We start from the raw sequence: 24093 nt of genomic DNA on the forward strand, positions 1-24093 counted from the left end.
TGACTATTTGGAAAAAGGAAAAACAATAACAGGGAATTATTATGCATCTTTATTGGACCAGCTAAAAAACAAAATTGAAGAAAAACGGCCTCATTTAAACAGGGAAAAAATCCTCTTTCATCAGGACAATGCCCGTGTTCACACATGTTTACGATCAATGGCTAAAATTGAAGAATTGAAGTTCGAATTGGTGGACCACCCACCGTATTCGCCAGATTTAGCCCCCAGTGACTTTTTCCTTTTCCCAAACTTAAAAAAATGGCTAAGTGGACAACGTTTTTTTTCAAATGAAGAAGTCATCGATCGGACAAATGCTTATTTTGAGGACCTTCCGAAAACTTATTTTTCTGACGGTTTAAAAAAAATTGAGAAACATCTAACCAAGTGTATTGAGCTCCAAGGAGATTATGTTGAGAAATAAAAAAAAAATACAAAAATCAAAACTGTTTTAATGCTTTTTTCTAAGGAATTATTGACCCACCCTCGTATGTTAATTGTCAAGAATTTTCGACAATAGATAACAATAACAAGTGATTAAATCGAAACTTCAAAAATTAGATGAAGGAGACGATGATGATGATGAATTGTATGTACCTAAGTACCTGCTTATTATTTTATTTTAGAATTTATTATTCTCCTGGCTGAGTTGAGGCTTTCGAAATGTGGCTGTATAGACGCATCCTCAAAATTCCTTTCGACTGACCGGATGACAAAATGTTGACATTATCCATTGAATGGGAAAGGGCTGAAGAGTTTTGCGTAGTATCATACCAGAAAACTACAGCACCTCGGCCACAATATGAGAGGACAAAAGTACAGCATTCCCCAACTTATCCAAGAAAAGATCAACAGATAACGTAGCAGAGGACGACATCGCATTTCGTGGCTTAAGTACCTCTGTGATCAGTACGAGTGCAGCTCCACCAAACCAAACCGACCTCCGCTATGGGATGGCATGATAAGTAGAATAAGATTATCCTGGCTATTGAAAGAAAAATATTCTTTGTTTAATTCTATGTGGGATTCATTTAATTGGGCCAAAATGCCCTAGTCCCGATGTGTCCCAATTAAGCGGTATTGACTGTATATATATAACTTTACTTTTATATATTTAGGCTGTCTATTTAGAAAAGGTTTCCTCCAATGTCCTCGGAGACCATATTATTTTCATTCAAAATTATGAACATTATCCAATGTAATTAGTGTGGACAGAAAAAAGGTTGGCTACCTGCTGCATTTATATTTCAGGGCAAATGCATTTGTATAAAACAGACGCAGAGCAACTTGTGAAAGGTCACTACTTAACTGATTATTATTTTTTTTTTTGCATAAAAAGCAAGATGACCTGCATTCATTGTTCCATATTATAACATAAATACATGTGCCATTTTCGAAACATCAGATTTATTGGTGAATAATTGAAAAAAATTCAAGCATTGATTTTTGTTGAACGTTTAATCATTTCCGGTGGGCTTTGAGACAAAATAATATGGTTTGATGAATGATTTACAAGAAATGACCTTAATCTAAATTTATAATGTAACAGAGTTGTAATATTGCTATAGTTAATAGTGGAACATTAATTTAACCTTAAACATGCACAGATGCCATTTTTTCCAGCGTGCAAGAATTGTGATTATTATTACGGTTAGTATTCTGGATGCACTTACATCACAAGCCTATTGCATCACTTTTTCTCGTTCGGTGCCTCTCCTTTCTGTCAAAACTATGGAACCTCAGGCCAAATAAATATGTTTTATAATCTATTTATAAAAATATTTTAAAACTGCCCACCGAAGGAATGAGTATTATGAATAAAACAGGCTTAAATATCATGATTATCATTAATCAACATGGTTTAAAATCTTTAGATACAAAATAATATAACTACTATATTAATTACTAATAAACATCTCAAAAAATACATGGACAACCTTGAATCAACCAACAATTTTAGTATTTGGCAACGAATGAATGAATGATAGTGCAATGTTGATTTCCTTTTTTATGCCTCACGATATTACTATGGCAGTATCTGACAGGCCGCAGATTTTTTTAGCAAAAATAAAACCCAATATAATTATATTTTAAAAAAATATATTGAGAGTATATAATAAAAACTTACCGATGTGACAATGTGTCGCTTGTGCCACCAGTTGCGCAGAAAAACACATTTTAAAAATTTTACAAAATGTCAGGGTTGTAACAAAACTTCATGTGAACTTTTTAGTGTTCAACAGTAAGGCTAACCCTGTCCGAGAAATCTTCGCCCAGATGTTCTCCTTCCATTTTGAGGCGGAAAAAATCAGAAGTTTTCGACATAAAGTAATAAAAAAATCTTCAAAGACCACAAAACACTTCACTTATTATAATTACGAGAGTTGTCCAAGATTTAAAGACCTTTATTCATATGGTGACGCGGATGTTATTTCTCAAAAGATGGCAGCACTGGCGTGTAGCGTAGACTTCCCTCTCCAGAACGAGTGGTGAGTCCTAGGGGCGGCAGGTTATATGAAAGTATCGTAAAGCAGACTGGTATGGTGAAAAAGTATGGTGAGGCGGGCTAGTAATCAAGTTGCGGCAAAATTTCCACGTTAACATTATATTATATGGGCACGTTATAATGACCAAATTAAATCCTGCGTCATGCCCTGAATTTTTTTTTATCGCATCGCTATTTCTCGAAAGTTCTCGGCTATTGTTGGCCTGCTTCATTCAGTTGTATAAGAAAGCCAATTAATTTCCCATCTTTTTATTTAATACCTCTATGGGTGAGTCGGATCGGTAGCTGCTTCAGTATGATCTTTGCGTCCGTTTGAGATGGACGCTCCGCTGTCGAATCCCACCGAATGTAAGGTGCGTTCAATCATTCGGTTTCTCAACCAGGAGGGAGTCCACCCTGTTGAAATCCATCGTCGTCTCACATCAAATTATGGTTATGTGATGAACCAGCGGAATGACAGGAAGTAGTGCACCTACTGAGTTTTTGAGTGGTAGAATGAATATTCATGATGGGGAGGGGAGAGGAAGGAGGTCCTCAACTGGTGATGTTTTCTAGAAATAAATCAATGATAAAGTTCGTAACGATCGCCATTTAACAGTCCGTGAGCTCTTAATTTTGATTGCAGACGTCAATATGTCTACCATAAAAACGATTTTGAGGAGAAAATTGGGGTATGCAAAGGTGTGCTCGTTGGGTGCCTAAAATGCTGACGGAAGCTCGCAAACAAAATCGTGTGAAAGGGGCTTATGTATTTTTGAAGCTATTGGACTCATTCAAATGGGATGTCCTCCGTCATCCTGCTCATAACCTCAACCTGGCGCCGAACTATTTTCTTCTTTTTCTTTACCCGAAGCAATATTTGGCAGAAAAACAACCGACGAAGACGTCGAGGAAGAGATGAGAACATTTTTAAGGTAGGCGGGGCTGGAATTCTACTACGGAATCGAGAACCTAGTACCACGGCTCACCAAATGCATCGATCGTAACGGAGACTACATCAAAAAATAGTGGGGATAAGTACCTAAAATTTCGTATGCTTTTTTTGTAAAAATAAAATTTTCCTGATTTTTCAAATAATAAAGGTCTTTAATTTTTGGACAACCCTCGTATGAGTGGATATGTAGTAATATAAAAAAATAGACAAAAAAACTTAACACATTGTACTTTATCCCGATACTCTAAAATCTTATGAAATACACTAACACAGACTGACGACAAGAACTGCGCAATCGCAGATATAAAACAAGTAAACGCACCGAAGAATTTCCATAATAATGTTGTCAATTATTAAATATGCAATTTTCTTTTCATAGGTAATGATGTAAAAACACACAGGAAAAAAATAGAAAATAAAATCACAATATTCCACCCGCGAAATATGTCAACTAATATTAGATACACCACAACGAAAAATGATCCAGCTATTGAAACGGTGGAATCCTCTCCGTTTATTCTAAATAGTGTGATAACCCTGCAACAATGACAGACATGGAATATAGAGCGAAGCTCTTACTAAAATAGCTGTAATACCGATAATTTTCATATTTCTTCGTGGCTTAGTATTTCATAATTATTCAAACAGATGTCACTGTGTGTTTAATTTTTTAGATTATCCAAATCAATTGACGGCAGCTAGTAATTTGAGTTTAAAGTCAGACGAAATAACTCGCAAAATTTGTACGGCCTCATAGAGCGAGAAAACTCGCTGAAGGAATAGAACCGATTAATATACAAAAAAATTGACACATTTTTCAGATACAATAATATAAGTTGGCTCCAAATAACGGGTCGGTCGAAAACTTTTATACTTTATAACCGATCAACCGCCGATGACCTATCACAGTGGCACAACAAAGTTCACAAATTAAAATCTTCAGGAAATAATAGACTCATCATATCATCCGGATTCATCTGGATACACCCAGACACTCAGACACTAGATTATTTTGAGCAGGTGGCCATATTCTGTATTTCTTGCAGACAATTGTATTTGTCACCTAATGCTTTGTTAACCTTCGATCCGGTTTCTTTACCCAGGTGATCGCAAATGAACCGTCCCGCCTTCACGACTTTCAAAATGTCCACTCCGGTGTATGCTCCTAATCCTTGCAGCATATAGAGCAAATCTTCCGTGGCGAGATTGCCGGATGCTCCTCTTGCGTATGGACAGCCTCCGAGGCCGGACACCGATGAATCAAACGCAGTTATCCCCATCTGTAGCGAGATAAATTCCTTATAATGCTATCGGATGAATGCAGATGTACTCTGTTTTACAAAAAAAGTTTTATAAATATTCAATGAAATTGCACTGTATCAACAGTAAATATTGACTCTTAAAGACTTGATGTTATTGCTAATGTACCTATTTTAGAGTGATTAATATTGTCATGCATTTATAACCGTTTCCTGTTTCCCAAGTGTGATACAATATGTCAGAGTCGATAGATAAACGTATAAATAAAATGTTGTATAATGTATGTGTATGCTTCGGATATTGATAGGTACATATATTCCACCTATGCGAGGATGAGTTAAGGTGAACGTTGTTTTATAAATCCTTAAAATAGGGTCTACTTGGCTCATTTGGCGTACTTTAATGTAGTAATTTTTGTATTTACTCTTTGACTAATATTGCTTTTTTAATACTGTTTTACTAGGTACTAATAAATTTGAATTTTTTTAACAGGTTGCCCTACTATTTAATATTATAAGTAGTCTAGAATGAAATTGCTGAATGTCAATCTTTCAATTGTGATAAATATGTTCACAACTAACCTCTAGTCCGGTTAAAACGTTGGACAGCGCTTGACCAAATGTATCGTGGCAATGCAATGCCAGTCGGTCGTACGAGCTCACGTGGGACACTTCTTTGAGCATTCTTTTGATAGAGCCGACTGTGCCCACTCCGATAGTATCCCCCAGGGATACTTCATAACAGCCCAAATCGAACAGAGCAGCCGCAGTCTAAAACGAAGAAGGGGTAAACAGGTTCTACAATTATTTTTTACGCCAATTATCCTTTTTACTTCGTGGCTAAGCAAACAGACCACCGCGGACGGACGTATAGATATCTTAACAGGATTTATAACAGAAATTGGATGTTAGCCATTCGTAAATCCCAACACACATAAATGTCGATTGACAAATAAATATGAATTTGAAATATACCTTTGCGACCATCGACGGTCGGATAGGTCCCTCGTATGGGCAACCGACGGCGCACGAAACATAGCCCCGTACTTTGACTTGGTGCTTTATTGCTTCCTCTGTCACCGCTCGCATTCTTTCGATGGATTCACTCATCGAGCAATTGATATTTTTTTGCGAGAATGCTTCACTGGCCGCTCCGAATACTGCTATTTCCTTTGCTCCCGATGATAGCTGAAAAGAAACATTGTGTTACGTGCAATTGCACTTACGTTCTGTATGTATTTAGTTCACAATTTATTACTGACAATGTCGACCTTTACCAGAGAAGAATAAATGTGTCGCTAGATTACAAAATCAGCCAAGTCCACCTTTAGGTATTTTTGATTTTTTTTTTGTGAATTGCTGAAGAACTACTGCTTTCTAACATTTCTGCATTATCAAAATGTGGAATTTATTAATTTTAAATATTCTATACTCGAAATAATATAAACATTCACCCTTGTGATTGTGTATTTGAGAAAACAAAAAGCTGTTTTTCTTCTATTCATCTATTATGGACTTGGCTGATTTTGAAATCTAGCGACACATATATTCATTTTATTCGTTTGATTAAATTATTGACTAAATTTAAACTTAATTAATATTGTAGAATAATGAATGTGTCACTAAGGATATTCGCAATATCCAGACTCTAGAGCAGGGGTAGTCAACCTGGTCCCTACCACCCACTAGTGGACGTTACAGCTTTCATGGTGGGCAGTAGGGGTTTTAAAAACATTTTCATTATGTTTTCATAAAATTCCCCGTGACAATTTGAATTTCAGAAAATATACTATTTGTATCACCCTCGCATAAGTTTAGTTCACGTTACGTAAGTGAAACTAAATGGTGCTATAGTGCGACCGTAAACAAAAGACCCTCGTTCCAGAATAGATCACGCAACTTTCTCAAAAATTGAGCCAGATATCCAGTATTTAGTTTCGCAGCATCAGCCTCAGAGATCTCATTAATAATTTAATTAATTAAATGTAATTTCATCAGACTTCATGCTTCTATATATGCAAAATATAAATAAAAAGATAGATTTAACTACAGTAAGTTGTTTTATAAAGATTTATTCTGCCAAACTTAGCGAAAGTCTGACATAAAGTATTTGGTAAGTAATTACCATTATATGCTTTAACGTGCTGTAACTCTGCTTTATAAATTTTTAAAAGTAAAGTTACTTCCTTACTTTATAAATCACCATTGCTGTGGAACCGGTGAGCGGTTAGAAAATTTTACTACTAACAAAGATACAAAAGTGGGTGGTAGGTATTAAAAGTTTGACTACCCCTGCTCTAGAGTATGTATTTATGAATTTATTGCAGTCAGTACAACTGAGTGTAACAACACTGCATTATCATTAAAAGTGATTAGAAGTTATTATGAGCTGTCTTTTATTTATGTAAATATAAACACTTTCATAAAAATTAGTAGTTTTAAATAAATTAAATTAATAGTTATTGTGAAATACAAAAACAAGTCAGTGAATACTTACAGCGGATTCCAGCCCTTTTAAGTTAGGAACCAATACAGGATATGAGACGTGTTCATGTTTATTAATGCCTTTCAACACTGCCATATTATCAGCCATCTGGGGGATCCATTTTGGACTCACAAAACTAAAATGTAATAAATTGTTCGAGACTTTAACGGTTATTTATTGTATTCTTCGGTACACTTCTTCCTTCCTCGATGTTTCATGCTCGTTATGGAAGGTATTCTCATGAGATGCGGCGGTGACAAAACATCAAGAAGAGGAGAAGAGGATAGCAGACATGGTGATAATAGAAAGTATTGAGTAACAAAATGTATTTATTTGTATAAGTAACTTTGTTTCAGATATAACGCTGATTCCTGATGATTATTAAAGTGTGTGTAATAACATTTACATATTGACTTTTAGTTAATAAATTGAGATTGATTGCGGTGAGATTTTTACTATTCGTCATCGGAATGTTTACTTTTTCGAGTGCAAGCATAGGGTTTTCACATATATTTAATATCATATCATATTTCATTAATTTTGTGATAAAAACTATCATGGCCCCCACATCCTGAAGTGGGCCCCCACTACCTATCGCTAAGGTTATAGGCAGTGTGACGCTTTTTCCAAATGATGTTCGAAGTAAAATGAAGGTTAGGTTATTCAGTGTCTCTTTAGCGATTTTTTGTGTTTTTAATACCCACGTCTATTTGAATTATTTAAGTTGTCGTGTATCGCCACACAATACTCAAAAATTACATCACACAAAATGACATATTTGTTAATATTTAAGTGAAATTGCGCCGCAGGCAACTTTTTTGTTATTAAAGCAAATTTTAGATGTGTTTTATCTCACGTATTTGGTCGACCCGCCACGCCGGGCCCCCTGACCCAGGGCCCCAGGTTAGAGCCCTGCCAGTCACCCCTTATAAGGGCTATGAAAACTATAATCGGAAGCCCTGCACGAATGAAGACATGTCTTGCGGACAAAGTAACCTTTTAATAAATTGTAAGTTATGGAATGTATAACAAATGTACCCAGCATGTATAACAAATAATTATATTGTATTAGTGACATAATTTCTAAGTAAATCAATACACCCAATTGGTATATAAATGGTTAAATAATATTACAATATTATCGGTATAAAAAAACATGACTCCCTACTACTTTTATTTCTTCAATTTGACACAAACTTTTGATAAATATATTGTTTGGCTTTTAAATAACATCTGAACATTTCGCACCGTGAGTGTAAAACCATAGCAAGTGCAAATTTTTCAATTTCGACATTTAAATGCAAAACAACTGTAATAGTCATAAACTTGATAATGTAAAATTGAAGTTACTGCAAACTTAAAAATTTTCATTAAAAAAGACAGATATTTGGGTTTTACAATACAAAGATTTACCTCCATTGTTAATGTAAAACCATAGTATCTGCAAATGATTATCCATGACTAATTGTGAAACCCGAGCATCAGACGCATTCTTTTGGTGTATGCAATGTGGCATTGTTTTTATTATTGTGATAGCAGGCAATTATTGAAATGATTCAGTGTTAAGACTTTGATAACGCATCCAGACGTATTCTACAACACATTATTGTTTCCTTTGATTCAAGTAATGTAGTGCAGTGTATTTTTTTTTTATCAAATATGAGTTAATGGATTCGAATGATGGTGGAGTTAGCTTTAAAAGCTGAAAAACTTCTAAAAATGTAAGACTTTGTGATAAAATATTATACTAAAATGATATACAAAACTAACCTTAATATTATTATTGTTATGAAACTTATTATTATCGACTTATCTTATGTACCTATGTATTTATTTTATGCACCTATAATAATAAACTCTTTCAATTAACACAACAGTATATCAATCAGATCTATGATATTTTTGTTTTTGCAATGTTACAGATTTTCAAAAATGTGACAAGTACATTTTCTGATGCTGAAGAACCCATGTTGGATATAGATAAGGATGCTGCTGGTTTGCAAGAGGAACAATACCCATTATAATATAGGCTTTTTTCAACCAAACAAGGACCTATGTGACTTTTGTGAAAAATATAAAAATTGCAGTAGCGAAGAGAAAAATATAATTCAAGTTAAATAATATATGACATTCATCAAAAAAAATAAACAATTATTGAGAACACAGAAGGCGAAAGACGAATAAAATAGTATGTTGTTATAATCTGCAGGCCATATTATCTACACCAAATGCCCAGATATCAGTGCTATATTATAAAAGAAAGCTTTCAACCTATAATTTTACCATCTTACACACATTAATAATAAAAATGGTTACTGTTTTGTTTAGCATGAAGGGACTACAAACAAAGGGGCCAATGCAATTGGTTCTTGTGTTGTAAAATTTTTGGAAGACCAATCAATTGGGAAGGAAGTAATTTTTTATTCGGATAATTGTGCCGGACAGAATAAAAATAAATTTATTACAGCAATGTATTTATACGCCGTCCAGAATTTTAATATCCCAAAAATCACACACAACTTTTTGGTCGTAGGACACACCTAGAACAAGGGTGACTCTATAACACTCTTGCATAGAGATACAAAAAAATAGTCTTGAAGTCAGGTCCAATTTATATACCAATACAGTGGATTCCAGTGAATCACTGGAAATTGGCACTGACGAGATTTTTGATTTTCACAAGTTAGCAAATGAAATGGGCAATAATTTTCAACTCAACGAAAATAGTAAAAAGGTTAGTTGGGTAGACATTCGCGTTATTGAAGTGAGGAAAAACAATCCTTATTGCCTGTAATAACCCTTATTGCAAGTATGAAACAGAAGTGTTTGATATAATAAATATTAGAAAACGTCAGGGCGGACGTCAATCAGTACAACCTCAACTACACAAAGCATTTATAAAACCACCTCGGATCTCCGAAGCAAAATTAAATGACTTGATTTCCCTATGTTCATCAAAAGTGATACCAGAAATACACCACAATTTTTATAAAAAAAAAACCTTCATCTACACATTTAAATACAGATTCAGATAATAATTGACGTCAATAAAATTAATTATAAAAACATTATAATTATTGTAATTTGCTATTTTTATTTTGGTTTAAAATTGTATGCATCTATTTTAATAAATTATAGTTAGTAAGCTTAAAATATCAAAATATTATAGGTAAATATCATTCTTGATTTATTTAATAATAATATAATATATTATATCATAATGGTATTACCAAAGTTTCCAATAAAAATCTTACTGCAATTCAGGTAACTGCGAAATATCAACATTTTCTATGCATCATGAAAGTGTAAAACCATAGCAACTGCTAAAACTTGTAATCTTGATGGATTTATATGAAAAAAAATGAAATTAATAAAAGAACATGTCATAATGTATACATACACCAAATATTATGGTTTTATTTTAGAAACTCTATTTATCCTGACCAAATGAAAACTTCAAACCCTTATATCTCCAAACTATGTAATTTGCACATACGTTGGTTTTACACTCACGGTGCGATTTGACATCCAAACGAAAATATGAAAAAATATTTAGTTACTATTCTTAATCCTTTCAGCGCTGACGGCACACCTGTTATGCCCTCATTAGTTGGCCATTCGATATAATTAACATGTTATTTAAATGTGGTAATTAAATAGTAATTAAATGCTTCGCGGTGAAGAAGTTAATAATATCTTTCAAAATAATATTCATATTCTGTGTAAGTCATCAGCTTCGCTGTGAGAAAAGATAACCTATATAAATTTTTTGAAAAATATTTTAACCTGGTAGTTTCAACTGCTTGTAGTCCAGACTCGGAAAGTAAATTGATTAATTCAATTTTAACATCGGTTGGTACATTTTTGGGCTCATTTTGCAAACCGTCTCTAGGGCCCACTTCTATAATCCTTATGAGGTTCGTAGATTTATTCTGCAACAATAAATAGAAGGAATCATTAAAAACTGAAAAACAATGACTAGCCTGGTAGCAAAGGCAATGATGATAATTATATACAAAATGATTTTCGGTGTAATTTATTTCGCCCATGGTAGAGTAGTGTGCAGAGCGTCCACATCTGAAACCGTTAGCCCCGGGTTCGAATCTCACATATGGAAACTTCCCACGTTGTACGTTTGATGTAGAGACAGGATCTAATTAGTCAGGCGAGTAGCTAACATACATGCCTTATAATAATGTCTTTTAAGATAACCTTCACCATAGTGAGACCTATAACCTCCACTTTTAATTGAAAATGGTAAATTAGCAATGATCAACAACGCCTATTATAACATACCACATAACTCTAAAATCAATATTATAACTGATAAAATAAATATGATATGTTGTATTCAGGCAATGAATTATCACGGAAAGTTAACTGTGGCCACCCATGACTGTGTTAACCGCGAGCAGTCGTTGAATAACACAGTTAACACGTCTTCTTTGATTCCAAATGCATCCGAGAAGAATCTTCAATTGGATAAAAAAAAGTTCAACCGGATCTATTTGGAATCAAGACGCAGAGGGGTGTGTTAACAATTATTATTGCAGATACCGCCTTGTTTATGGAATTGGTCTTAGGCCCGTTTCAGACAGGACACCGGTGTCGCGCTCGTATATAATAAGGAGGCCTTTGTATTATGTTTATGAACGCCTCGAGCTAATGAGTCAAAGCGTGTCCAGTACACTTTTCCGTCGGCCGCTACATTCTCAAGCCGCAGATACACATGTTTTTATGACCGCATCCAGTTTTATGTTCTAATTTATATCTCGAAATTATGCGTTGACTCATTAGCTCTAGGCGTTCATAAACATAACACAAAGGCCCTTTTATTCGAATACAAAGGCCTCCTTATTATATATGAGCGCGACACCGGTGTCCCGTCTGAAACAGGGGTTAGTGATATCCATATTATTTTGGAGCAATAAAAATAATGGAAACGTGTTCCCGTGGCAGTAAAGTTACCATTACGAGGGCAGTGAAGTCAGAATAAGAGTTGTGATGTATGGTATTTTTAGCACAGTATGGGGTGGGTACCTACTTTAAGAGATTTTTAAAAATGATTTAAATCTGAGTCGGACCGGATTTAGAAACGAATTTGTATTTTTCAATACTCGACTGCCCTAGTTTTTTTTACAGTTATAGACTAGCAATCATATAATAAACAACATTAATTTATTAGAGTATCTATAATCTATACGTTTCATAACTTTGCACTCCAGATGAAAAATAAAATTATACATATATTATTTTCTATTTATTTATTTATTTATTACTACATATTATATTAAAACGAGTGAATATCATTTGATCTAATTTAATGTGAGGTAATCAGAGAAAGAGGCATATCAGTGTCGTAAAAAGTACAAAATAGTTATAAAGCCTTAAGCCGCGTTGACACGGTCCAAGTACGATCCAAGTCTACTTGGATAGGAATAATTAGTATGAAGATGTCTCATCCAAGTGACAGCTTCATACTATTTATTCCTATCCAAGTGCACTCGTATGTGACATCTTCATACTAATTATTCCTATCCAAGCTACTTGGACCGCGTCCTACTCATCCAAGTTAACTTGGATAGGAATAAATAGTATGGAGCTGTCACTTGGATAGGAATAAATAGTAATGAAGCTGTCACTTGGATGAGACATCTTCATACAATTATTCCTATCCAAGTCTACTTGGATCGTACTTGGATCGTGTCAACGCGGCTTTATACTAACTAGAGATGGGAAAACTGGTCGATTTTGAAGACCAAGTATACTTACTACCAGTATAAAAAATACTTAGAATAGAAACAAATTCCAAAATACTTACTAGTTTTTGGAATACTATATAGAGCGTTTAGCGTGCATATACGACAAAAGTTTCATACTCAACTGAAACTAAAACCAACTCCATATTAGTATTTGAAATATGTATCGGCTCAGGGAACTCAGACTGTGTATCGGCTTCAATAGAATCGCTAAAAATATGCTGAGCTCCGCTTGTCGAATAGTCCCATTCATTACAAAATTTTAAAGACATTTTAAATTTATGAGTTGTTTTTCTGTTAGGTTACACTATTCTTGTTAACAAAAATGAATAAGTGTTTTTTTTTTTAAATTTTAAACATGTTTTGAGGGGTCATATAACAAGCCTAAGGCTGTGCGTCATGTCACCACTGTGCTGCGACACAAAATTTATGACCTATTATTCATTCATTCGAACGCAATATTACAATAGACTAATAAATTTAAATATACCTATATTCAAGTGCTATCTCGTTCGCGTGTATTTAATGTCAATAGTGTTGAAAGTCTACCAACTGGCGAGTGCACAGAACAGTGACTCGCCATGATATCATCACAAGTTTTTTGGAATAAGTTTATTGGGCCACACATACTGAGTATGGGTAGTTTCATCCGAAACTTGAGTACACAAACTGGTGACAGTATTTCCAACTCACCTCTAATACTAACTCTAATTAAAGTGATATTTGCATGGTGTAACTGCATTATAATGGTTTTTTGTTTTTACTTCATTATTAGATTACATCTCAGATTACAGGATTACATACACCAAAAACCCATGCAATTAAATTAATTGCACGACATTTTAAATTATTATAACAATATAAGCGTACCTACAGAACTAATTGTAACAATGTTAAAGTCAGATGATAATAACTCAAGTACATACCTACCTACCTACACAGTGAGATTAATATTTTTAATAATACTTACATGTAATTGTCGGGTGTATTTGGTGTATAGTAGATTTGGAATGCAACGGTCGATTTTTTTCAAAATATTAGTCATCATTGTCAAGTAAAGGCGACTCAAGATATTTCTACTGCATATAAGGATAAATTAAGTACCAACTTAAAATGAGTTAACATAGAACTAGCTGCATCTAAAAAAAATAGAAAAATACAATGGGTAAGAGATAACAACGCTACAATAACTCTTATTATTGATAGACTGCTTGGCCTACGTGAACTCGGTCATATATTGTTTTTTGTTATCACACCTATTATAATCAAAATAACACAAAAAGTAATCAATAAAAGTTCAGTTGTTGTTAATACTTGTTAATTCATTATTATTGTGTGAAACTCGTGGAAAATAAAATGATAATATAGTGAACTATTTATAAATGCTATTTTGTGTGCAATAACCTATTATTTCAATGTCAAATAAAAAAATAGTAAAAAAAGTACATAATACATACATAACTAAACTTATCCAAAACCGGCTATCAGTAAAAAAATCACGTGACTTTGACGTACACTTCAAAAGTTCAAAATAAAATTTTGCTGAGTATTGTCTATGGTGTTGCCATATTTTTATATCGACGTGCTATTTTCAGTCATAATAGACAATATTATTAAATTATGGGTAGGAATCGCAAAATGCAAAAATCAAAATTCACAAAAAATAAATAATTTTAACATTTGGAAAGTAGTTTTCACATATATTAAATGATTTCACAAATAAATAGATGAAATCACATAAAATAGTTTGTTTCACAAAACAAAAATCATAAATCACCCATTGTAAATATAAATTCACTCAATTTTGACAACTGCACACATTTGTAAAATTGTTTTCACCGACAAATAATATATCGCACAAAGAAAAGGTAGAAATTCACAAATGTCAAACTAATAATTGTAGCAGCAATACAATTTATTAGAAGGCAATTGCAAAAATGATGCTTAGGTGTCAATATAATTAATGTTTAACGCAGTAATATATATATGTGTTTATTCGTGCTGCTATCGCTCATATATTATTTGATGTAAATCTACAACCAAATAACACCACCTAGGTATATCTTTTTCGGTTCATCAATATAAATTTTGGTAAATGTGGCGGAGATGCCGTCATGAGATTGTATAAGTATCATTTTTGAACTAAACCTAACCTAACCTATTCTAACGTAATCTAATCTAATATAACTTAACCTAACCTAACCCAACTTAACCTAACCTAACCCAACCTAACCTGACCTGACCTTACCTAACCTAACCTAACCTAACCTAACCCAACCTAACCTACCCCAACCTAATATTAGGTACCTAATAATATAATCTTAGATTGTGATAATGAAGTATCAAAATCTATGAGCATTTCAAATTTTAAATTAACAATTATTGGATCGAAAAACCTAAAAGTCTATTGGAATAAACTGTTTTCGTAAAAAAAATCATAAAAGCTCATGACGGCATCTGTGGCACAATTACCTAAGTTTTAATTAACGTCACTTTCTAAATAGGTATTTATAGTATTATTTGAATCTGAAAGTAGGTACCTAATACATACTTATGTTTTGCCAAAATATTGTTTAAAATCATTAAACCTAATTTTCATAGTGTTTGTATTCTTTTACGATTAATTGGTTACAATAGTATATTGATACATGAAGACTACTTTTTCCTTAGTGCAAATCGATCATTTGAGCGTTGTAGTTGATTTGTGAATATCATCCATTTCCGATGTGACGAACATCTTTTTGAATGTTGTCAGCGCTTTGTGAAAACAGTCTATTCAATTGTGCGAATATATATTCCCCTTAAATTATAATGTTTAGGTAAAGAGTTTTCATTGAGTGTTTGTTATTTTCTATAATACTATCGTAGCAACTAAATTATTGTTATTAATTAGGTGCGTTCCAGTGAAGTTTGCAACCGTTTGACATTTCACAAATTTCTCAATGCACATGCTTAAAATATAAACCGGAAACAGTTTGAAATTGAACGTTTTGTTAACTGTTCAAGCAAAACTGCAAAAATCAAACCATTCTCTGACCGTCAGAAGTGGTTTGGTATGAAACAATATGAAACATCAAACCCAAAACGACTTCTGACGATCTGTCAAAGTGATAACGGCCCAGACAGAACCTAACCTAAAAATGATGGTTATTATCATAGAGATATTAAATAGTTATTATTGTTATACTAGCTGAGCCAGCTGGCTCTCGCCAGTCTGTCTCGCTAGGTCTGGCAGACAGCTTTTCGTCATAATGACATGGTGTTGGATTTAATAAAACTGTGAAGTTATAGTTTCCCTTTGGGATGGATTTTCATGCATCTCAAACAGTTTGACATTTCGCTGATTTGTCAGGCTGAAGTCGTCACTGCCAATATAAATTTAAGGTCATGTGCGTGGCTTAATCTGGAGTCTAGCCTTTAGAATGTCGACTGATACCACCTCAGGCTGCTAGTCCTAGCATAGCAGTTGGCAATCGCAGATTGCTACCACTGATATTTTGATCAATATGTGTATAATGTTTCGCAAGTATACATCTCAATCATTCAAATATAAAGCAATATACTTAATATATTTTGATTATCATAAAAAGCGATCCAATACAACGTGAATATTAAACTCCCACGAGTCCCATTGAGATAATAGAAGGTTAGAAGTGTACAAACATTATTTTGTTTCATTGTTTATAAATAATAAGTGCTTGTAGCCATAGAATAATATTTAAAAAATCGAATTTTGAATTAAAATGTTAGCCTTGAATAATATAGTTTCCCGGGAGTTAGTGCGGGACATTTATATCGAAACAAATGTTGATAAATAATGAAGCAATGCATATATCTGAGAGGAATAGAACAATTCTGTTATGAATATGAATTTGTAAGACCCAAAGGTCAGCTTAGAGAGGCCTTCATCCAGCAGTGGATTGACACAGGCTGATAATGATTATGACGATATAAATTGGTAGGTATATAAAATCACAAATTTTGGAAAATGTACCAATTTTAATGACCAAAAAGAGTAGAATCAAGTTGGGATAACCTTCATCCAACAGTGGATTAATCCGGGTTGATGATAATAATGACGATATGAATAGGTAGATATTATAATATCAACAATTCTGATAAATATAGCCATTCATATGACCAAGAGTAGCTCAAATTACATTGGCAGATTGCGTCTGGCCGGATCGTCTGCCACGATTGCCAAAATCTATTATCTACGGTTTTCCGGGATCGTGAGCAAATTGGAATAAATTGTATTTCCCTCTGTCACGATTCTGACGATTCATTCATTAGCAAGCGAAGATTGCCGAGAACGTACAAAAATATTCGAACGCCCGCTAGGTTTGACAGCTGAGTTTTGACGTAGAATTGGCGGGAAAACTGTTCAGTGTAGCCACCAACCTGACGACGAAATAGTTTTCGGTCAACCTATATTTTTAATAATAGCATCACTATGTTAACCAATCAAAAGCAAGGACCAACGCGATCGAATCATTCCGTGTAATAGCAAATAGTGTAAAGACGTTGGTCATGACGGTCGTTAGATCTGGTTAGATCTGCGCATATAGGAACATGTTGGGATTAACCTTCATCCAGCAGTGGATTGATCCAGGTTGGTGAAATAAATAAAAAATAAAGTCTGATAAATATAACAATACATAGGACCGGGAAGAGTGAATTGATCCAGACCGATGATAATAGTGGTTTAAATATGTATATTATAACACCAATAATTATTATTGTTGAATACCTTTTAAATATTTTTGGTATATGAGCTAATTAAATTTATATAAGTTTCATTGGTTCAAAAATATAATATACCTACCTAATAGCCATACAAAAAAAACAAAATGGAACGTTATCAAATTTTGAAACGTTTGTCTATGGGTGGTCGTAAAAATGCGTGGGAAAAATATAATAGCCATAAAAAAATGGAAAAAGTCACTCCGATTCCTAACACCAATTTTATTATTGTTGAATACCTTTTAAATATTTTTGGGTTATAATATGACCTAATTAATTTTATATAAAGCCGCGTTGACACGGTCCAAGTACGATCCAAGTAGACTTGGATAGGAATAATTAGTATGAAGATGTCTCATCCAAGTGACAGCTTCATACTATTTATTCCTATCCAAGTTAACTTGGATGAGTAGGACGCGGTCCAAGTAGCTTGGATAGTAATAATTAGTATGAAGATGTCTCATCCAAGTGACAGTTTCATACTATTTATTCCTATCCAAGTTAACTTGGATGAGTAGGACGCGGTCCAAGTAGCTTAGATAGGAATAATTAGTATGAAGATGTCTCATCCAAGTTAACTTGGATAGGAATACATAGTATGAAGCTGTCACTTGGATGGCACTCGATCCAAGTGTACTTGGATCGTACTTGGACCGTGTCAACGCGGCTTAAGTTTCATTGGTCCAAAAAAATAATATAATAGCCATGCAAAAAAAGGAATGTTAACAAATTTGGAAATATCGTGAAAATGCGCGCGGATAGCCGGATAATAAAATGAACAGTTTTAATGGAAACTCGTATAAATGTTATTGTTTATTCGATTTTAATGCGTTCAGTTATTATAACAGGATACATTTTTAAGTGACGAAAGTTAACAAAGTGTCGTGGAATTGTGAGTAGTCAAGAATGATAAAGTGTAGATAGATTATTATTATTATGATATCTACCTACATCCTACCTAATAATATGAAATATCATTTCCTTTTGATTTAAAGAACAGTGTTAAAAATGACGATTGTTTGTCATACTCGTTTATAGAGACATAAAAAATATAATGATTATTACGTAATTAACATAAATAATGATTACAATTACAATAATTTGGTCGATACGGATATTTTTAGGTTATAGGGGTATAATTTTTGAGACGACCTTATGAATAAATTTGCGAATGAAATCTCTCGGGAACATTAATAAATAAAATAAAATCGGTGTATCTGTCGATCCGATTAAGCATAGTTTGTCAAAAACGAATTTTAATTTTAAAATCGTTCAATGGATGATATTAAACCAGTGTTGCAAGTATGAGAATTTTTTTCCAATCGATTCCGCGGTCAATAAAGTCATGTACCTATCGTGTCGGAAAGCTATAGGAAATACATTGCAAGATTTGAAAATAAGGAAAAACCGTGTCTATCACACTGTACTGTAAAATTCAAATGAAGAACGTTTTGGTAATGCGTGTTTTTTTTAAACCTATCGGACATAACGAATAAGGTACATAATCCCTTGCTAAAACGGAAAAAGTCGTAGGATAATAATATGCCTATAGGAGATTCCGTATCTGTCATTTTCTCGACATATTGCGTTACCCATAAACATTACTAAGTATAATATTTTTAGGATTAAGAAAAATTTAGATGTTAGCATTTTTCGGCATTAATTTATACAGGTAAGTACCTATCGTGCGACGTTCATTTTAATATTTTAGATTTATACCACAAGAGTTTAGTTGAAGTAGATCATACAGACGTAGATAATATAAGATAAGCATGCCGCATTGTATTGCATTACATTCTATTTTCTACCTAATTCAATGTACCTACTTCAATCGGGCAACGTCTACGTTACAAAATATAAATAAAATAAAAATAAATAAAATTGTTATGATAATATAGGTAATGATATTGAATCGAATTCTGTGCATAGAAAATATTGCTGGAATTTTGTGATAATAAAACCAAAAGCGGTGATTACTAGGTACTAAGCCATAATTGACCTAGACTTAGATATTACTCTTAAAAATATCTATTTTTAAGTTACGAATGAATAATGTAGATTATGCACATGAAAAACAATTTTTTTTATAGAAAATCGGTTATCCGTCAATGATTAGGTACTGTTTGCATTATTATTATATTAAATATTATATATAAATATAATATTTATACGAGTTAAGTAATATTGCATAATATTACTTATCTCGTTTAAAATGTATCAACATATCGCTTGGATTAAAGTAATTTCTGATTTTGTAAGTATCCCTTGATATTATGCTTAGCACCATTCAACCATAGACCATGCTTGAAAGCATAGACGATAAGATTCAACATTCAACGGAAAACTTTTCGAATTCGAAGGATTGGCACTCGTCCTCGTCAGGTAATTCAAAAAGTTGAAATTGAAGAATTCTGTTTTTGTCGAATGTCGAGTCGTGTTTTTAGTATAAATAGCGATCAATGTATGTGAATACATATTATTCATGCTATAAGACGTGATTATGTGTAGTGTTCAGTGGCGGAAAAACAAAAAACCATCCTCAGTGGAAGACTTGTAAATATTATTTTCTTTATTGCCATGATATTATATACAACCATTTGCGAAATCTATATCCAAATACTTTTAAACTTTAGATTGATATTCATCGATCCGGTGATATATATAGTGACATTATTTTTCAGATACAACGCGTCCTTATTCTGTGAGCGATCAGGCAATTACAGTGTCTTGGAAAAAGTAATGTCTGAGCCAAGTTTGGCAGAAAAAAATAAATTGATAAACATGTATAAGTGGGATCTGGTGACAGAGTATATTGACGACGATGAAAATATCGTCGTAGATGACCGAAAGTCTGAAGAAGCGACTTCGTCAAACGTCCAGCCTATCTTGGATGCGTCCTTATCTTTTCACCTAACGGATGTTTTGGAGCCCTTCAAACAAAATATTGAAGCTACGAATTCGATCAAACCCAAAGAGCATTCAAATATTAAAAGGTTCGATGATACTATAATGGATGATAATTTGGACTGGAGGCAGCAGGTTTCCGATGACAGTTTTGTGCAAATGGAGCGATTAATTATGAATGAAGTTAATGCGATCGAGCGCAAAGAGAAACCTCAGAATCTCGTTCAACCCATCGAACGAGAGAATATTGATATCTTATTAAAAACAGATTTGCCTCCGATACGGGAAAGCTTCAATGATTCATCGCAAGCCAACAGTACTGCTCCAAAATCGTCATCTTTTGATGATTCTTTAAATTTTAACGATACGTTGGAAGAAATGGAGCATTTGATGAAATACGGTATGGAATATATCTTAAATCATCCTAAGCAGGAAGCGGTTGAAGAAAAAACCCCAATCGAGTCTGAGACTGAACCTGACTCAGTTCCTGATAACTCTATAATTGAGCCAATTAAACCGGTCATTGAAAAGGAACTGTCAGCCAATAGACTGACATATTTCAAGTCCGAAACCCCAATGAGAGTTTTAACGACCAGCCCCGCTTGTCAAACACCATTAGCGGCCAACACAAAGAACTATTTACATTTGAACAAAGAGTCCGCTAAGTCACCGAGATTTAATCTGAAGCCTGCCATCAATACTGTACCCTTTAAAGTGCCAACAAAACCGACACCCGGCTCCACAGAGAAACGGGTTTTCTTCCCAACGCCGCCTTCTATGAAGAATAAAAATTTGACTCCTTCCAAATATAATGACGTTCTCAGCCCCGTGCAGTACTATATCAATAATAGTCCGGTCGTTCCAAAAATTAAAAATGTCAGCCCCGGTAAAAATTTCTGGATGAGAGAATACGAAAGATCCGTCTCCAAGGCAGGAATGGTGCCCGCTGTCAAAGGAAAAGAAAACTGTCCTCTTCAGCAGAGGGCGTATAAGACTTCTACATCCACCAAATTGGTAAAGATAAATTTCTTGTTGATTATTTATAATTTAATTTGCGATGTCGATGATTATCGTGTAACTGTGTAAAGTTTTAATTCCAGCAGTCATGCACATAATTGAGACGTTGAAGATTAAATACAAGTGCACTGGTGACTGAGTTTAGTAAATGAACCTTAAAGGTTATATATATTTATTTTTTTTTCGACCATGTTTGATCCTAATAGGATCATATGGGCCTCCACAGAGTAGAGGTTTGTATTAACAGATTTTGTTTTTTTTACGAGAAATGGATGTCAGCCACTTGCTCAACCTATTAGGTCCATACCCTGACTCACACACAAATTGAAAAACAATATGTTTACTTGCCAGACCCAGGATTCGAACCTGAGACCCACGGCATGATAGTCCAACGCTTAAGCCACGCGGCGGTAAATAGATAGGTTATATGCCGCTCTAAATTAGGTCTTGTTTTTAAAAGATTCATCGCTACTATCCCAAGACAAAATATTGATATTTCTGCATGTTTTTAGTGTTTGAAGGACAAGTCAAGCAAAATATTCAAATTATTATTGCTTATTTATATATTATTAGATACCATATTTCTTTTGGGTTTAATAGTTTTCGCACAAAATGAGACAGTTGGAAGGGTGCCGAACGAAAGAAAGTAATGCAATTGGCTTGATGTATGTACAATCGGCAATAGCAAATGTAACTACATTCGCTTGTGGCTATTTTCTGCATACAAGAAGGAATCTCAATTGAGCATATTTTTTTTGCAGGTGTCGACGCCTCCTAGTAAACGGTTACCGAAAAACTGCAGAGTGGGTCTGATGGCAGAGAACTTACCTAAACCGACGGTAATAAAGCATAAGAGGCGTGAGTTCTTCCCTTCGCCCCCCAAGATGGACAAAAAAACTGATAACATGCAGTCAATTGAAGACAGTTTCGCCAATTTAAAAATGCACAGTGGAGATATTTCAGTGTGCGTAGGAAAAGAGGCCGGTCGGAGTCACACATTGAAATGAGAGGAGGCAAAATATGTTTGGCGGAGAGGTCTGCCATCGATATAATATTCAGAGACGGAGTGTCCGTTAACACGGATGCTCTCTGTCTACTTAATGTTTATTTTTAATTGTTCTAAATATGTACAGTTTAATTCAATTGGTGGAGAATTCACATGGTAATTTACAAATGTGCTCATATTATGTAATACAGATATTTATTTAATTTTTTTTTTTATGTATTAAGCTACGAAGTCTCAATTGAATCTTATTTAGCGATTTATTTAATTTAATTATTGGATGATTCTCACCTGTTGCTGTTGGGTTATATAATAATAAATACCATATTGTACTAAATACTAATGTTGATATTAATTAGAAAAGTTATGTTAGCGCTTTAATTTATTATTATTATTCAATGTACTTTTAGGCTGACTACAGAGAGACCAAAATAGGACATCTGTTTGTAGCCAGCTTCTGTCTGTTCTAAAATAATAAAATTATTGGATAAATGTATGGTTTTAATGTCATTCGGATTTGCTTAAGGCTATACCTCAGTTGAGGCACGGTCTAAAAAGATCGTGGCTAGGCGATGCGCGGATTGCGGGTGCAAATGACGCATGCCAAACGAAATATAATTTGTCATATAAATCCAAAATGCGTCCATTTAATGTTCTGTTTATTGTTCTATTAGTAACAATAATAATATATTCATTCACATGTTTTCTTTTTAAAGTAAATGGGTATCGTTTTTAGTCATCTTTACAAGAATTAATACCCCCGTCGCCATCACGAAACAAATTGACGTTTTCCCAGCTCAACGTTCTCTCTCTGAATGGCAGTGAGTCCAAAATTTTGTCGTGCCTATAGTTGAAAATTATTTGCCGTTTCACTGATGTATCACTTTAATGATTCAAAAGATTTTTGAGACATTTATTTAAGTACTACAGTGCGATATCTTTACGGTGATAGGCGGCGTAGTGGAGAACTAGATCCCTTCGATTCACGATTATTAGTTTTTTTGACGTGCTAGCCACAGGTGTTCATTGCGGCGCCAATAGAAAGATTGATCATTGTCCCGGTCAACGTATCAGTTACCTGTCTCTTTCTCGCAAGCCTTCGTAAGGTTGACTGTATTTGTTTTGATTTCAGATTACTTAATTAGTCACCTATAACTTTCAGTCATACAGCAAAATCTTATTAGCGAGTTCATTCATGTATTGTGACACAGGGACACATACTTTTAGTTTGCGAGCCTGTCTTTAGTTACTTTGAAAGGCCAAGTTGCAGAAACATGCGAAAGGGCCATGCCGGTCACCCCATATAGGAAAATACACTATGGATGCCTGCTGACGCTGAATAACAACTCAAACGTCGGTCTTCCTTGCCGGTGGCCTGTGACGATCAATGTGCTGGTAAATTTAATGAATATTTGAAATTTATTATTTTAATGTCCGGTAAAGTTTTGGGATTCTCTTTTTCAAAACGATTGCATTTTTTTAATAA

The 24093-nt window shown here is 33.9% G+C and overlaps 2 protein-coding genes across 4 annotated transcripts; one reads left to right on the plus strand and one right to left on the minus strand.

The window, feature by feature from the left end:
• Nucleotides 1-2665: 2665 nt before the first annotated feature.
• On the minus strand, nucleotides 2666-14429 carry Hmgcl (hydroxymethylglutaryl-CoA lyase). 3 transcript variants are annotated; one of them, XM_085946904.1, is made up of 7 exons: nucleotides 14398-14429; nucleotides 13911-14079; nucleotides 10968-11113; nucleotides 7194-7317; nucleotides 5672-5884; nucleotides 5279-5467; nucleotides 2666-4717 (listed from the first exon to the last, which is right to left on the minus strand). In XM_085946904.1, the coding sequence occupies exons 2-7, from the start codon at nucleotides 13986-13988 to the stop codon at nucleotides 4445-4447; spliced, it is 1023 nt and encodes a 340-aa protein (XP_085803030.1). In that variant the 5' UTR covers nucleotides 13989-14079; nucleotides 14398-14429; the 3' UTR covers nucleotides 2666-4444. The 3 variants fall into 3 exon arrangements, with proteins under 3 accessions (XP_085803030.1, XP_085803031.1, XP_085803032.1); XM_085946905.1 differs by having other exon boundaries at nucleotides 14255-14429; XM_085946906.1 differs by having other exon boundaries at nucleotides 14161-14429.
• A 5604-nt stretch (nucleotides 14430-20033) lies between these two features.
• sip2 (septin interacting protein 2) lies at nucleotides 20034-22700 on the plus strand. Its single transcript, XM_085947237.1, has 3 exons — nucleotides 20034-20236; nucleotides 20365-21601; nucleotides 22366-22700. Exons 1-3 carry the CDS (start codon nucleotides 20184-20186, stop codon nucleotides 22609-22611), a joined length of 1536 nt encoding a protein of 511 aa, XP_085803363.1. The 5' UTR covers nucleotides 20034-20183; the 3' UTR covers nucleotides 22612-22700.
• Nucleotides 22701-24093: the final 1393 nt, after the last annotated feature.

Source organism: Rhyacophila brunnea, unplaced genomic scaffold (genome assembly GCF_057557595.1).
Source record: "Rhyacophila brunnea isolate RB1 unplaced genomic scaffold, BYU_Rbru_1.0 scaffold_2, whole genome shotgun sequence".
NCBI classification, from domain to species: domain Eukaryota; kingdom Metazoa; phylum Arthropoda; class Insecta; order Trichoptera; family Rhyacophilidae; genus Rhyacophila; species Rhyacophila brunnea.

Coding starts and splice junctions, on each gene's coding strand:
- Hmgcl (XM_085946904.1), bottom strand. CDS start 13,988: ATGATGACTAATATTTTGAAAAAAATCGACCGTTGCATTCCAAATCTA. Junction 11,114..13,910: donor AATACACCCGACAATTACAT/GTAAGTATTATT, acceptor TTATTGTTGCAG/AATAAATCTACGAACCTCAT. Junction 5,885..7,193: donor TAAAAGGGCTGGAATCCGCT/GTAAGTATTCAC, acceptor GTTTCTTTTCAG/CTATCATCGGGAGCAAAGGA.
- sip2 (XM_085947237.1), top strand. CDS start 20,184: ATGTGTAGTGTTCAGTGGCGGAAAAACAAAAAACCATCCTCAGTGGAA. Junction 20,237..20,364: donor CCATCCTCAGTGGAAGACTT/GTAAATATTATT, acceptor ATTATTTTTCAG/ATACAACGCGTCCTTATTCT. Junction 21,602..22,365: donor CTTCTACATCCACCAAATTG/GTAAAGATAAAT, acceptor TTTTTTTTGCAG/GTGTCGACGCCTCCTAGTAA.